Source organism: Perissodus microlepis, chromosome 18, assembly GCF_051167445.1.
Source record: "Perissodus microlepis isolate ML-2025 ecotype Zambia chromosome 18, ASM5116744v1, whole genome shotgun sequence".
Lineage (NCBI taxonomy): Eukaryota > Metazoa > Chordata > Actinopteri > Cichliformes > Cichlidae > Perissodus > Perissodus microlepis.
Genome location: NC_140478.1, coordinates 19,743,921 through 19,760,449, shown reverse-complemented (window position 1 = coordinate 19,760,449; position 16,529 = coordinate 19,743,921). Strand labels below are relative to the sequence as shown.

General features: G+C 40.5%; 1 protein-coding gene and 1 pseudogene across 1 annotated transcript; one reads left to right on the top strand and one right to left on the bottom strand.

Annotated features, from left to right (window-relative positions):
- The first annotated feature begins 1,815 nt into the window (after positions 1-1,815).
- Positions 1,816-15,964, top strand: LOC146367740 (7-alpha-hydroxycholest-4-en-3-one 12-alpha-hydroxylase-like; annotated as a pseudogene).
- On the bottom strand, positions 8,275-10,243 carry LOC146367741 (5-beta-cholestane-3-alpha,7-alpha-diol 12-alpha-hydroxylase-like). Its single transcript, XM_084911290.1, has one exon. The coding sequence runs from the start codon at positions 9,877-9,879 to the stop codon at positions 8,671-8,673; it is 1,209 nt and encodes a 402-aa protein (XP_084767416.1). The 5' UTR covers positions 9,880-10,243; the 3' UTR covers positions 8,275-8,670.
- Positions 15,965-16,529: the final 565 nt, after the last annotated feature.

Below are 16,529 nucleotides of genomic sequence, written 5' to 3'. Positions count from 1 at the left end.
GCCTTGGACCTACAAGCTCAAGAAGGCGGAGAAAGTGGATGAGGTCCTGTTAGCATTTTCACAACATGTGGAACACGACCCAGTGTGACCTAGAGTAATGTGTGTCTACAAAGGATATGCTGGAGCACTCTCTGTATGTGTTAATGTGCTCTGGTTTTGTTTCAGTTTACTATACTGTCATTGCTGTAGGTCAGGGATGTCTAACTCATTTTACATGGTGTGGGACATAAGTGGGCCAGACCATTTAATCCTGGAGATATTTTATTATAAGCCAAAAGAAGTGTTAAAGAATTTCAAGGACTTATTTGAACAATCTCATACACTTGCACACCTTCATACATAAAGTTTCTTTTTGCACAATGCTAATTACACTGAAATACAGGGTAAGTGTGTTACAGTTTAAACCAAAACAATAAGTCAATAGGGAAAAAAAATAGGGTAAGGAAGAAAGTGGTCGGCTGCAAAACAATAACAACTATATCAGCTTAAAGAAACTACAGAGTACACTCAGACTGGAAAGCTGTTCTAACAGTTATTTGGCAATAACAGGAAAAAGAAGCTTTTTCATACCCAGTCGTAGGGTGTAATATGTAGCTATAAAAAGTTACAGCACATGACAGTACTGAGGAGCATGAGCAAACTCAGACAGTGGACAGATCACCAGATTACCCAGAGGTGAGTTTAGCCAGAATACTCAGAGAGCAACTCACACTGATCCATAGAGCAGACAAAACCCAAGCTTCAGGCCCTGCAAAGATGAGATTGTCCAGAACATAAGACCAGCGGGGAAGTAGGAAGCAAGCAAATAATCAATATTCTTTTGATTATTTTAATAACATTTATTTCGGTTAAACAGTATAACACAGAAATGTGCACAGTTGTGTTTAATGGCAGACAATTAATGTAGTTCACATACAGTTCATATATGCTACATTATACAGTTGATATAGCAGCATACCCTGCTTCTAAGCCACATTGTCACTTGTGTTAATGTTTAGATTTACACCTGTACTGTTTTCTTTAAAAAAAAATAAAATAAAATAAAATAAATGGCAAGCTAAAAAACAGTCAAGCACTCAATTATGCTGATTCTTTTTATTGTTCGCCATTAAAACAAAAGTCCAGTAGATGGCGCCACATTCCCACTGAATTCAGTAGATCAGCGTGCAATTAAATTAATAGAGTTTAACGTTCAAAGACAAATCTCTAATCATTTATGATCGGTAATGGGTTTCAGGGTCAGTCACACAATGCATGCGAGCTTTCAAATGCAGGCCGAAGTCAGCTTTTGCTTTTTTTTTTTCTTTCTTTCTAGTTATCGTAACCATAAAACTAGAACATGTATAATCTCCAGGAAAGTCTGTAAAACGCGTCCTTCCTACATGTTTCAGCTCAATAGTTTCCTTTTTGGACAAAACAGTTACTGAGTATTGGCATGTTTTGCTTGCCTTGAGAAATCTGCAGTTTTTCTTTTCTTTCTTTGTTTGGTGCTATGAAACATTCAGTCTGTAATGAAAATCAGCTGGCCTCGATACGTCCGATCTTTCGTCGGGGAATAAACGGATGAGAATGGAATTCTGCTGCATGCCAGATGTTAACTGATTGAAGAACTCAGTTCCAGAGAAATTTGACACTGACTTCAAAGACCATTTACGGGTTGTTGATCTTGATTTTAAGGATGTTTGAATATTATCGGATTGCATAAAGGTAATTATAAGCAATTAAGATGAAAATTATTTTTCCGCGAAAGTACATTGTTGATTGACATAATGTGAATTGTTGCTTGTATTCAGGAGACCTTTGCTTTTTTTTCCAGGACTATTTAGTAATCAGTTCCAGGAAAGCTGAAACCCGTTGGGCTTGTCAGAGGGGAGGAGCAAAGGTCTGCTCATTAAAGCAGACCTGAAACTTTCCTTCAGATGAATCTGTGCTGGTTAACTGAATCAGTCATGGAGCTGCTGCTGCCGATACTTCTTGCCTTTCTTGCTTGTCTGGTCGGAGGGCTGTACCTTCTCGGAGTGTTCAGACAGCGGCGACCAGGAGAACCCCCCCTCGATAAAGGGCTCATTCCTTGGTTGGGTCATGTCTTAGAGTTTCGCAGGAACACCTTGAAGTTCCTAGAGAGAATGGAGAAGAAGCACGGTGAAATATTTACAGTACAGCTGGGAGGGTTTTATATTACATTTGTCCAGGACCCTTTTTCATTTGGGGGGTTCATTAAGGAGAGTCGGGACAAACTGGACTTTCGAAAGTTTGCAGTGCATCTGGTGCACAGAGTGTTTGGATACAAAGCTGTTGAAGGGGAGCACAGTGTTCTCCACAATTCCAGCAACAAGCATCTGAAGGGGGAAGGTCTGCAAGAACTGACCCAATCTTTTATGAGTAATTTGCAGAACATGATGTTGCACAACATTGGATCAGCTGCAGAGGACAGGACCTGGAAAGAAGATGGACTGTTCAGGTACAGCTACAATGTTGTTTTCAGAGCTGGATATTTGGCCTTGTTTGGCAATGTGCCACCCAAGTCAGAACAAAGTGAGGAGAAAGCCAAAGAGAAAGACAGAGCTGAATCAGAAGCTTTGTTTCAGGAGTTTCGTAAATATGACCAGCTCTTCCCCAGACTGGCGTATGGGGTCCTCCCACCGATGGAAAAGTTGGCTGCAGAGAGGTTGAAGGCATACTTCTGGGATGTTCTGTCAATACTGAAAATGAAAACCAAGGACAATATCAGTGGCTGGGTGTGGGACATACAGCAGGATAAACAGGAGATGGGCATCGATATGTCAATGGTAAACAGATACATGCTTGTGCTTCTTTGGGCCTCTCAGGGCAACACAGGGCCTTCTTCATTCTGGCTGCTGCTCTTCCTCATGAAACACCCAGAAGCCATGAAAGCAGTGAAGGAAGAGGTGGATAAAGTTCTGAAAGAATCTGGACAGGAGGTCCGGCCTGGTGGTCCTATGGTCAACCTGACCCGTGAAATGCTGTTGAAAACACCGATCCTGGACAGTGCTGTCGAAGAGACCCTCCGACTCACTGCTGCACCCCTCCTCACCAGGGCAGTGATAAAGGACATGACCTTCAAGATGGCTGATGGGCATGAATATTTACTTCGCAAGGGTGACAGAATTGCAGTCTTTCCTTTCAGTTCTGTCCAACATGACCCAGAGATCCATCCTGAGCCGCACTCATTCAAATATGACCGCTTCCTGAATCCAGATAGGACCAGGAAAACTGATTTTTACAAAGCAGGAAAGAAGGTAAAATATTACACCATGCCCTGGGGATCTGGGGTCTCCATGTGCCCTGGCCGTTTCTTTGCCACCAATGAGCTGAAACAGTTTGTTTTCCTCATGTTGGCCTATTTTGAGTTTGAGCTGAAGAATCCGGATGTGAAGATACCTGAAATTGACCTCAGTCGATACGGTTTTGGAACGATGCAACCTGTCAGAGATGTCCAGTTCAGATTCAGACTCAGATATTAAGCCAGTCAGATGAAAATAAAACTGTGATTTTCTTTTTCTTTTGATCAAGATGGTTTGATGAGCACATTATAGAAACTATGGAAGCAGATTTAAATATAAAGTTTTTGACGTGTTGGTCAACTGTAACAATTCCATATGCAATTGCACTGATATTCTAGATATGTATATGTATATTGAACACATTCTGATCATAACTCTTCTTCTTTAAGTAATTTGCAGATCAGCAATCAGATTAAATCCAGTTAGAAATGATATTGATGGGCATTGTTTAAGATAACATCAATTATGATTATTGGTTATTAATTATTATTGTGAATGTTCTTTCTTTTTTTCCGTAATTGATGTGACATGTACACTTAGAAATTGAGACGATTCATGTATATCGTAGTCAGTTTCAATTTTTAGTTCAATTTTCTATGTACATTACAAGTTTTTGTTTTTTGTTTTTTCCAAAATAATTTTTTTTTGTAAATGTCAGATTTTGGAGTTTTATGTGAGCCTGTTTTAAAACTCAAAAACCCAAAACAAACAAAAACAAAGTTATAGGCTGACTTCAGTCAACTCAGTGACATAGATTCTTTTACTTGTTCCCTACAACAAAATCCAATAGATGGCAGCAGATTCCCATATTCCCAATGTTTTTAAAATAAACAATAAATTGTACAAAAACACAGAATCTTAGAAGAATGATACAAATGAAAACTAATATATGCGATTTTATATTTAATTTATTTTAAAATGAATGTCAGGAGTTTAAATACGTACTCCAGTTTAAAAATAAAAATAAAATTAGAAACTTTTGGCAGTTATTTTATTGTTCATGCTTTACAGGTTTAAAAATTCCATTCACAGAATGGCTGGCTCACCACTTTAGTGATGAAACCTCAGTTACAAAAATGCTTTTGTGAATTTTGCTGAAGTTACAGATAAACAGTAAGAATAAATGCATTTGCCTGATTAATAACTCAGAAGGTTATAATAAGAAGGATTTTGACATTCAAACACAAATTGATCATGAACAGAAATGATTTCAAGGTCATTCACACAAGGCAAGTCTGATTTCAAATGCAAATCAGGGTCAGATTTTTTTTACAACCATAAAACACGCACACATCGATAATCTCTAGAAAAAACACAAAGAGTTTGTCTTCTGTGGTTCAGCTCAGTGATACTCATTTAGGCCAAAACATGACAGTTTCTGAGTCTAATTGGAGTAAGCCAGACACGTTTTTGTTTGCCTTTGCCTTTAGTGTTCTTTGGTCTATGACCGATGCTGTGAACCATCTTTTGTAAGGTTCATTTAGCAAAACCAACAAAAACACTCCGAGTGCAATTCCCCCTGAACTCGGTGACCTTGACCCGATGTTGCACCACATCGATTTTTAGCTTTCACGTGTTTTCTCGATCCCTTTGGTGCTCTTATCAGGAAAGTTCAATCTCACCACTAATGAAAACAGTTAAGACATTTTTAATAACACAGATTCATCAGTGCAAAAGAAAATGAAATGAAATCTTTATCAAATATGTAAAAACATGCAAAGCCAGTCAATCATTTTTGAACTTCAGCAGACTGTCTCGACTATCTACCAGACATGTGCAGGGGGGCCGGCAGGGCCTTGAGCATCTGCCCCTTTCCTGATGGGTGCCCTTTTCTTGAGCCTTTTTTTAATGTGTGTGTGTAGAGTCCTGCCTGTGGCCCTCAACAATAACATTAAACTATTAATCACAACTTTGCTAAATGAAAGGATCTGGCTTGCATAAGTGGTTACGAGCCAGGAACAAGCTTGGTGCCTTTTTTGCCACCTGGGCAGTGCGGAGCTGTCGAAGAAACACAAAAATTGATTGGGAGACGGCTGATGCAACAAAAACCAGGAAGTAGGGTGTACAGAGTACACTATAGTCAGTGTTGGGGAGTAACGGAATACATGTACCGCCGTTACGTTTTGTTTGACAGCTATGTTCTGTTGTTCCAGGCGGCAGCGTTACGGTTGCCATGGTTACAGGGTGACGCTCTCTCTCTGCGTGTTTCCTGGGTGAGAGAGCGCCTTTTTGTTGTTGTTGTGCTAAGCTACAGAATGCTACAGGTATAGCTCTAAAGAATGTAGCATCATAGGTAGTGTAGTCCGTGCTGCAGGGAGAATGGACTGCCATACCCTGTTATGTGTGGCTGTGTGCAGACAGGAATAGGACCCAAGGTGCAGACTCCGGAGACAGTCGTGAACTCAAAACAGCTTTAATGTAAAACTCGAAATATAACATAACTGGAAAAAATAAACTTAAACCGGAGGACTGACAGAACACGCAGTTAGGTAAACGGTAGATCGCGACCCAGACACAAAGAAACACAGGGCTTAAATACACAGAGGGAGCAATCAGGGAATGGGTAACAGGAGGGAAACACAGCTGGGGCAAATCAGAACTGACGAGACAAGGAAGCGTAACCTGAACACACTGAGATGAGACAGAGACCTTCAAAGTAAAACAGGAAACACAAAACACAGACTGAACAAAAGACACAGACTCACATGCAGGCACTACAGAGGGAACAGAGACGTGAGACCAGGGCAAACACAGACACTGACTGGACACGGGGATATAGCAACTAAGGATACACAGAGACGCGAACTAGACAAGGGAATACAGCTGACAGGGGAGACAGAGCAACTAGAGAAGACAGAGACATAAACCATAAAACAGAACTCAAAGAAACCAAAGACTAGAAATTATAAATAATATAATAAACTCAAAAACCCTGGGTCAACGACCCAGGCATCCTAACATACCCGTTATGTGTCTGTGAGCGAGGGAGGGAGAAAAAGGAAAAGTACGAGCTGTCATCGAGCAAAAACGTGAGCTGGAAGCATGTAAATATAATAATAACCACTGCAGCCAAGAAGAGTGCCTGACGAGCCCAGTTGTAAGTAAGCTATTAAGACTCGACGGTACACCGTGTTCGTGTTTTCCTCCAAAAACAATAAGTTCCGTTGGAGCAGCCTTTCAACGCCTCTCTCTGTCTCTCGCAAGCAAAGTTGACCCAGACAACAAAGTAAAGCTATTTTTCGGCTACGAGCCCGACACAGAACCCACCGTATTAGCCAGAGGTCCCTTTACTACGGTTCGGAGCCGCGGACCTTCAGTAACAGTAATAAATCACAGCAATAGTACATTCACGTAGTTGTAAACAGCATGATAATATATTAAGTAATCCAAAGTATTCAGAATACGTTACTCTCATTGAGTAACGTAACGGAATACGTTACAGAATACATTTTGGGGCATGTATTCTGTAATCTGTAATGGAATACATTTTAAAAGTAACCTTCCCAACACTGACTATAGTCTATAGCCCACAGGAGTATTCTTTTTTTTTGTACACGTGGTTAAGTTCTCTTGTGGCAACTGATGAATTGAAACAAATGAGCATTGTTGTATGTGCACTGAGCGACAGGGCAACAAAACATTACCTGTCCTTTTATTAACTACAGAAGTAGTGGTAGTCATTAGCCGCTAGCTAACTGGGTAAGGGTGTCAGAGGTTTGTAGCTCTTATTATAATTACGATATTCAAACACACACACACACACACACACTGTATTTTAAAGAAAATACAGATTATATTAGATTTATATTTCAAATATAACAAAATGATGATTCTTCAGCAGTAAAATTATTGTATCTCTACGGTTTAAATATTGTACAAATTGAATCATCATAAATACATTATTTTATATTTATTACTTTTTTTTTTTTTTATTCTTATTACTTTATTTTTATAGCACTAGGAATAAATAATAAGGGAAGAATTCTGGAACAGCATCATGATCGAAACTTTTGGCCATAGTATATACAGTGTTCTGGAGAAGGTATAAAATGTCACTGTATGCACATGCGTGTGTGCACTTGTTTAATCAGCTAGCATCTTTCCTATGGACTTTTTAATGTCTACAGTCACAGATCGACAGCAACATTTTACCCCATCAGGTGAAACATAGGCTACGTTTGCTTTGCTTTGACCCCACCTGATGACAGTGATATAGTATGACGCAATTCCATATTAGATTCTTGATGAATTTGGGTTGTTGTTGCTCAGCCTGGTTATATGTGACCCTTTTTAACTTGTTTTGTGATGCTCTCCTTGTAATTGCATATGTATGCAATTTGGAGGGGGGGGGTTGTCTCCCCTCTCTCAAAACATACAACTCAGACGGCAGGTATCAGGAAAATGAGGACAAGTGAGTTGGACATTGACATCAGCTGTTGTTCTAGTTCATTCTATTAAGAAAACAAGTTTCGACTCTGGTCATTTTCTGCACAAGAGATAAAAAAGGTTTGGGTCATGACTTTATTGTTTTGAATTCCGAGATTAAACCCCACTGGCTGAGCAGGTGACCATATTCTATACAGCTCAATGTTGGCCCTTTGCTGTGTGTCTTTCCCTGTTCTCACTCCCCTCTTGACTGCTGCACTATCAAAATAAAGAAGCTGGCACCTGGGAGGAGTCAGTTCAGTTATAGATAATGCAAATGACAAAACAGACCACGTGGCTTGCAGATGTGTGCAGTTCTGCATGGCAATGGGTAAAACTGAAGAAGATACAAAGCCCTAGAAATAACAAATATAACAAATCAAATCAAAGAAAACCAAAAAACCATGCATATACTATGAATAACAACTGTGCTGAGGTCAGTTCCGGAGGCTTCCCACCAGAGAACTCCATATGAAACTCTTTGCTAACCTCAACAAACCAGACTAGATGAACAGATATACATATGTAATGAGACCAGTACAAATGCAATACACATGTAGATTTATTCCAATTAAAGCCTTGTTTATTCACAGAGTAACAAAGTGTGCAGAAGCAGAATCAAAGAAAATTCAAAAATCTGAAATTTTAAGAACAAAAAAACAAAACTGTTTTCTCTCCATTGTGTATCCAGCCTCTTGCCCTATAGCAGTTGGAAAAGGCTCCAATTCCACTGCAATGCTGGACTGGATAAATAGAAGGAGATGGACAGCTGGCACTGATTTTCAGAAAAATTCTACTTAATTTGCATATGGAAAATGTAACAGAAAATCTGCAATACATGTGTTCCGATGCTTCATTTTATAAGTCTCCATGTATCATCAAAAGAATTATACAAAAAAACGGTGTTTAAAGATAAGACTTTTATTTTTATCTGATTGGCTTAATATCTGAGTCTGTATCTGAACTGGACATCTCTGACAGGTTGCAACGTTCCAAATCCGTATCGACTGAGGTCAGTTTCAGGAATCTTCTCATCAGGATTCATCAGCTCAAGTTCAAAATAGACCAACATGAGGAAAACAAACTGTTTCAGCTCATTGGTGGCAAAGAAACGGCCAGGGCACATGGAGACCCCAGATCCCCAGGGCATGGTGTAATATTTTACTTTCTTTCCTGCTTTGTAAAAATCAGTTTTCCTGGTCCTGTCTGGATTCAGGAAGCGGTCATATTTGAATGAGTGCGGCTCAGGATGGATCTCTGGGTCATATTGGACAGAACTGAAAGGAAAGACTGCAATTCTGTCACCCTTGCGAAGTAAATATTCATGCCCATCAGCCATCTTGAAGGTCATGTCCTTTATCACTGCCCTGGTGAGGAGGGGTGCAGCAGTGAGTCGGAGGGTTTCTTCGACAGCACTGTCCAGGATCGGTGTTTTCAACAGCATTTCACGGGTCAGGTTGACCATAGGACCACCAGGCCGGACCTCCTGTCCAGATTCTTTCAGAACTTTATCCACCTCTTCCTTCACTGCTTTCATGGCTTCTGGGTGTTTCATGAGGAAGAGCAGCAGCCAGAATGAAGAAGGCCCTATGTTGCTCTGAGAGGCCCAAAGAAGCACAAACATGTATCTGTTTATCATTGACATATCCATACCCATCTCCTCTTTACCCTGCTGTATGTCCCACACCCAGCCACTGATATTGTTCTTGTTTTTAATTTTCAGTATTGACAGAACATCCCAGAAGTATGCCTTCAACCTCTCTGCAGCCAACTTTTCCATCGGTGGGAGGACCCCATACGCCAGTCTGGGGACGAGCTGGTCATATTTACGAAACTCATGAAGCAAAGCTTCTGATTCAGCTCTGTCTTTCTCTTTGGCTTTCTCCTCACTTTGTTCTGACTTGGGTGGCACATTGCCAAACAAGGCCAAATATCCAGCTCTGAAAACAACATTGTAGCTGTACCTGAACAGTCCATCTTCTTTCCAGGTCCTGTCCTCTGCAGCTGATCCAATGTTGTGCAACATCATGTTCTGCAAATTACTCATAAAAGATTGGGTCAGTTCTTGCAGACCTTCCCCCTTCAGATGCTTGTTGCTGGAATTGTGGAGAATACCGTGCTCCCCTTCAACAGCTTTGTATCCAAACATTCTGTGCACCAGATGCAGAGCAACCTTTTGAGCGTCCAGTTTGTCCCGACTCTCCTTAACAAACCCCCCAAATGAAAAGGGTCCTGGACAAACGTAATATAAAACCCTCCCAGCTGTACTGTAAATATATCACCGTGCTTCTTCTCCATTCTCTCTAGGAACTTCAAGGTGTTCCTGCGAAACTCTAAGACATGACCCAACCAAGGAATGAGCCCTTTATCGAGGGGGGGGTTCTCCTGGTCGCCGCTGTCTGAACACTCCGAGAAGGTACAGCCCTCCGACCAGACAAGCAAGAAAGGCAAGAAGTATCGGCAGCAGCAGCTCCATGACTGATTCAGTTAACCAGCACAGATTCATCTGAAGGAAAGTTTCAGGCCTGCTTTAATGAGCAGACTTTTTCTCCTCCCCCAGGATAGGTTTCTACGAATTTTCTTGGAATTGTTTACTAAATAGTCCAGAAAAAATAATAATGCACTTAAGTATCAATTGAGGACACGATTTTCCTATTGTCCTAGAGATTCCCCTCTTTCGAAATCCAAAAGAACATACTGTAGCCTGCAGTGATATTATGTTTATGTTAACAGCTCTATGACAGCAGGTATGAAGAGATTGTGGAGCAATGAGTGCACACTGGCAACAAATATCACTCTAGTTAATCATAAGTAAGAAAAATAAAGTTTTGAGGGGCCAATGGCATTGCATGTTGTTGACACTAGACACGTGATTCTGGTATATGTTTTACCAGAATTGTTTAGGAACAGTCAGTCATTGTTCAAGTAAATTATAACTAAGAAGAAAACTGTCACGGTTCTGAGTAATTTTGACCTAGCTTTTTCGGTTTCTTTTATTTTGGTGTTTTTCTAGATTATGTTCATTATATTTATGTTCTGATTCTTTAGCTATCCTGTGTTGATTATTGTCAATGGAAAATTGTACTGAGTAGCCAGTATAAGCTTTTAGTGATATAAGTTTACATGTGATAGAATACTGCATGATGACCTTTTCCTTGCTTAGAACTGATTGTCCTTTATAAAACGTGTTCTGATATTTCTATCTGAATCTTCCCCAGTTCTGACCTCGCACACACACGCACACACACACACAATCACATACGCACATGCTCACGTATCAACATTCCACTGAACAAATGTTTTCATTTTTCTTGTGTCTAAATAAAGTCAAGTGCAAGAACAGAGCGCTGATCACAGGGCCCCCACTCTCATGTGAGCGCTCTGCGACCACCCTTGCAAGAAAAATCTGCAGCGTGTGTGTGTCTTCATTCTTAGACTCTCAGCTGAAGAAGTGTCTTTTAGAATAAATCTCTTGACATTTATTATAATTATTCTGGTTTAGGCTTTGTTCTCTTGCCCTCATGTTTAGTTTAGGTTTAGTTCTGTGCTTAGTCTTCTCTGCTCGTGTGTCCCTCTGTGTTTCTCAGTCCGCATCTTTGTGAATTGTTTCTGGTTTCCTGTTTTACTTTGAAAGTTCATGTCTCATGTCAGTGTGTTCAGTTTTACTTCTCCCTTGTCTCGTTAACCTAATTTCTCCCAGCTGTGTCTCCCTCCTGTTTCTCATTCCCTGATTACTTCCCTGTGTATATAAGCCCTGTGTTTTCCTGTGTTCTCTGTTGCGTTGTACTTTCTCCATGCTGTGTGTTTGTCGTGTTCCAGTATTCCAGCACCTCTGTTCAGAGTTTTTGTTCTGTTCTTCTAAGTCTTATTTTGAGTTTTGAGTTTTTCCAGCAATAAAGCTGCGTTTTCAGTTTAAGTCCTGTCTCTGAGACTCCTGCATTTTGGGTCCTTTTTCCTGCCTGCCACACAGCCAACCATGAAAAAAACAGGTTTTGACACTAGGCCTGCCAAATGGGCTTTTTTTTTTTTTGCAGAAGAGTTTAGGATAGCTAAATAAAAATATAAAATATCAGCTCATTCGGGTCATGCCTTTTTTCTTTTTAGAATTCTGAGATTAAAATCAAATCAAAATTGAGGCACCAGTTTAGTTCTCTGGTTGTGAAGGTGATGATCTACAAGACCGCTGAAATGCAGTCTTTCTTTGCTCTGTGTCTTAACGATCAGTCTCTCCCTTTCTCATTGTGCCAAATCTAAAGTTTGGTGGAGGGGGGATTATGATGTGGGGGTGATTCTCAGGAGTTGGGCTTTCCCCTGTAAATCCAGTGAAAAGAACGCTGCTGCAAGAATGCTCAAAAATTCCCCTAAACACATTCCTAAACAATATGGCAAGCCTTCCCAGGGGAGTTAAATTAATATTAAACCCTATGGATCAAGAATAGGATGTCACTCAAGTTCATATGAGTGGGAAGACAGACCAGCAAATACTTTTGGCAGTATGGTGTATCTGCAAACTTGCATCTTCCTAAGAAAGTTAATAGGCTTTGTGTTAGGGGGGAGTGAGTTTCCACACTAGATCCTTGGAATGAAACTCTTCTCCAGGTCTTACAGTAGGTGCTTTCATGGTTTTGCAATTAGGAGGTTGTCCACCTCCTAATTGCACAGGAGGTTTTTTCTCCTTACACTTCCATAGCATACAGGTTCCTACTGGTGGTTTCCAGTCCAGTCCTTTGTTAAAAACTCAACATAAGCCCTAATTAAAATGGATCCTCCATACAAATAAAACTACAGGGTGGGCCATTTATATGGATACACCGTAATAACATGGAAATGGTTGGTGATATTAAAGTCCTGTTTGTGGCACATTAGTATATGTGAGGGGGCAAACTCCTCAAGATGGGTGGTGACCATGGTGGCCATTTAAAAGTTGGCCATCTTGGATACAACTTTTGTTTTTTCAATAGGAAGAGGGCCATGTGACACATCAAACTTATTGGTAATGTCACAAGAAAAACAATGGTGTGCTTGGTTTCAACGTAACTTTATTCTTTCATGAGTTATTTACAAGTTTCTGACCACTCATAAAATTTGTTCAATGTGCTGCCCATTGTGTTGGATTGTCAATGCAACCCTTGAGGAGTTTGCCCCCTCACATATACTAATGTACCACAAACAGGACTTTAATATCACCAACCATTCCCATGTTATTACGGTGTATCCATATAAATGGCCCACCCTGTATTTATTATCATTGTCGCAGGTACAACAAAATTAAAAGTGGTCTCCGATCAGTGCATCATCCATAGCAGCGGTCCCCAACCTTTTTTGCGCCACGGACCGGTTTATGCCCGACAATATTTTCACAGACTGGCCTTTAACAAAATAAAACTAGTACCGGTACCGAAAAAAGAAGATTTATTCGTAACACACGTGAAAAGACCCAGGAAAACCAAGTTAACGATAAAAACGATAACAAAATAACGCTGAAAACCGATAAAAACCCTGAAAACCATACATTTCACACACGAGCATCAACTCTCGCGGCCCGGTACCAAACGACTCACGGACCGGTACCGGTCCGAGGCCCGGGGGTTGGGGACCGCTGATCCATAGAAATATAAAAATATTAAAAAAACAACAAAATTGAATAAAATCAATGAAAAAAATACTTAAAGTGCTAATAAAAATAGTATGAGCAAACATTCACATACATTCCCACACATGCTTCAGGCAGTGCATAGATCATTACAAAAGTGGTGTGATTTTTTCAGAAGCAGCATTCAGACATGTTATTGCGGTTGGGTAAAAGCTGTGTTTGACTCCATTTGTCATTACACTGATTGCTCTGTACTGTCTGCCCGAGGGCAACAGTTCAAACAGGGAGTGTGAGGTATCTTTTATTATGTTCTGAGCTTTTTTAATACAGCGGGTATTATGAAGATCTTCCAGTGTGGGGAGAGGGCAGCCAGTGATCCTTTGAGCGGTGTTAATGACCCCTTGGAGTGCTTTCCTCTGAGCCACTGTGCAGCTAGTGTACCAGATGCAATAGATTATTACACACTCGATGGTGGCTCTGTCGAAGGACAGAAAAAAAGTTTGTTGCTTTCTGCTTTTTTTTGTATTCTGTTCCTTTTGCCAATAAAAATACACTCTGAGTTTCAGTCTGTCGTCACTGTCTGCATTTGGGTCCACGCTCTCTCCACTCCACGGGTCTGCCAGCGAAGGCGTGACAAGTCCTTCATTCTGGTTTATTTTCACCAGAATTGGACATCAACATCACATGTTGTTCTAGCAAATTATAACTAAGAAGTAAACAGGTTTTAACACTGTTTACTTGAGGACATAGTTTTTTTCTGGACTATTTAGTGAAAAATTCCCAGAAACCCATCCTGCGTGCTGGGGGAGGAGCAAAGGTCTGCTCATTAAAGCAGGCCTGAAACTTTCCTTCAGATGAATCTGTGCTGGTTAACTGAATCAGTCATGGAGCTGCTGCTGCCGATACTTCTTGCCTTTCTTGCTTGTCTGGTCGGAGGGCTGTACCTTCTCGGAGTGTTCAGACAGCGGCGACCAGGAGAACCCCCCCTCGATAAAGGGCTCATTCCTTGGTTGAAGGGGAGCACGGTATTCTCCACAATTCCAGCAACAAGCATCTGAAGGGGGAAGGTCTGCAAGAACTGACCCAATCTTTTATGAGTAATTTGCAGAACATGATGTTGCACAACATTGGATCAGCTGCAGAGGACAGGACCTGGAAAGAAGATGGACTGTTCAGGTACAGCTACAATGTTGTTTTCAGAGCTGGATATTTGGCCTTGTTTGGCAATGTGCCACCCAAGTCAGAACAAAGTGAGGAGAAAGCCAAAGAGAAAGACAGAGCTGAATCAGAAGCTTTGCTTCATGAGTTTCGTAAATATGACCAGCTCGTCCCCAGACTGGCGTATGGGGTCCTCCCACCGATGGAAAAGTTGGCTGCAGAGAGGTTGAAGGCATACTTCTGGGATGTTCTGTCAATACTGAAAATTAAAAACAAGAACAATATCAGTGGCTGGGTGTGGGACATACAGCAGGGTAAAGAGGAGATGGGTATGGATATGTCAATGATAAACAGATACATGTTTGTGCTTCTTTGGGCCTCTCAGAGCAACACAGGGCCTTCTTCATTCTGGCTGCTGCTCTTCCTCATGAAACACCCAGAAGCCATGAAAGCAGTGAAGGAAGAGGTGGATAAAGTTCTGAAAGAATCTGGATAGGAGGTCCAGCCTGGTGGTCCTATGGTCAACCTGACCCGTGAAATGCTGTTGAAAACACCAATCCTGGACAGTGCTGTCGAAGAGACCCTCCGACTCACTGCTGCACCCCTCCTCACCAGGGCAGTGATAAAGGACATGACCTTCAAGATGGCTGATGGGCGAGAATATTTACTTCGCAAGGGTGACAGAATTGCAATCTTTCCTTTCAGTTCTGTCCACCATGACCCAGAGATCCATCCTGAGCCGCACTCATTCAAATATGACCGCTTCCTGAATCCAGACAGGACCAGGAAAACTGATTTTTACAAAGCAGGAAAGAAGGTAAAATATTACACCATGCCCTGGGGATCCGGGGTGTCCATGTGCCCTGGCCGTTTCTTTGCCACCAATGAGCTGAAACAGTTTGTTTTCCTCATGTTGGTCTATTTTGAGTTTGAGCTGAAGAATCCGGATGTGAAGATACCTGAAATTGACCTCAGTCGATACGGTTTTGGAACGATGCAACCTGTCAGAGATGTCCAGTTCAGATTCAGACTCAGATATTAAGCCAGTCAGAGAAAAAAAAGGTTGTCACTGAGAAAAATTGGGATTATTTTCTATCAGTTATAATTGAATCATAGTATTATTGTGAAAGCTCATTTTTTGTATAATTATTTAATTGACTGAGTTTACCTGAACCCTTATAAAGTGAAGCATGGGGCAATTCGATTAAAACCGATTTACTCACCATGACCACAGTCCCTAGATAGTTCTTTGTTTTTCTTTGACTTACTTTATTACCACTACCATGGAGACTATATTTTTGGTAGCGTTTGAATGAACGTCAATCTTTCTGTTTGTAAACATGATAGCTGGAAAAACTTTCAGTGATTTCTGAAAGTATTTAGAGTGTGGTCATATTAACAGTCCATTTGTCTTATGTCCAATGAGATCTTTAACTTCATCTTATTGATTTAAGATTTTGGTTTAAAATGGACTAAATGTCTAAATGTTGGGTGTAAAAATCATATTAATGAATGTTTCAGGTATTTATTAAAGCTGTGAGGGGATCAAATGCACAACAACACACACAGAGGAAGTGACTTTATACCCTAAATTCCACTATATTGTTACATAACACACAGCCTTGTGTTTAAAATCTCACATATAAAACCTTGTTAACTTGGATTTTTTTTGGTCTAAATCTTGCTTTGTTGTTTCGTTGCCTTAAGGCATAGTAGACCTACATAGATTTTTTTAATGATTTAATCTTATATGTTAAGCACATTGAGTTTACTTGGAATGAAATGTGCTATATAAATTAAATTCACATTACCATTGTAAATACGGGTCTCATTTAGAAACTCAAAAGTGCCTCAATAGTTTGAAGAAAGGAGAGGTTAATTTCACTCTCACACTATGTTTTACAAGCTCCTTGAGGGTTAAAATATTTAGTGTTGTTCATTGCTGAGCACACACATCAGAGATCTGCTTGCTATATGCTCTGTTTTGGTGTTTAGATCTATTTCAACTGTAGGGAACAATACTCACCTAAAAGTGGTCATCATTATCA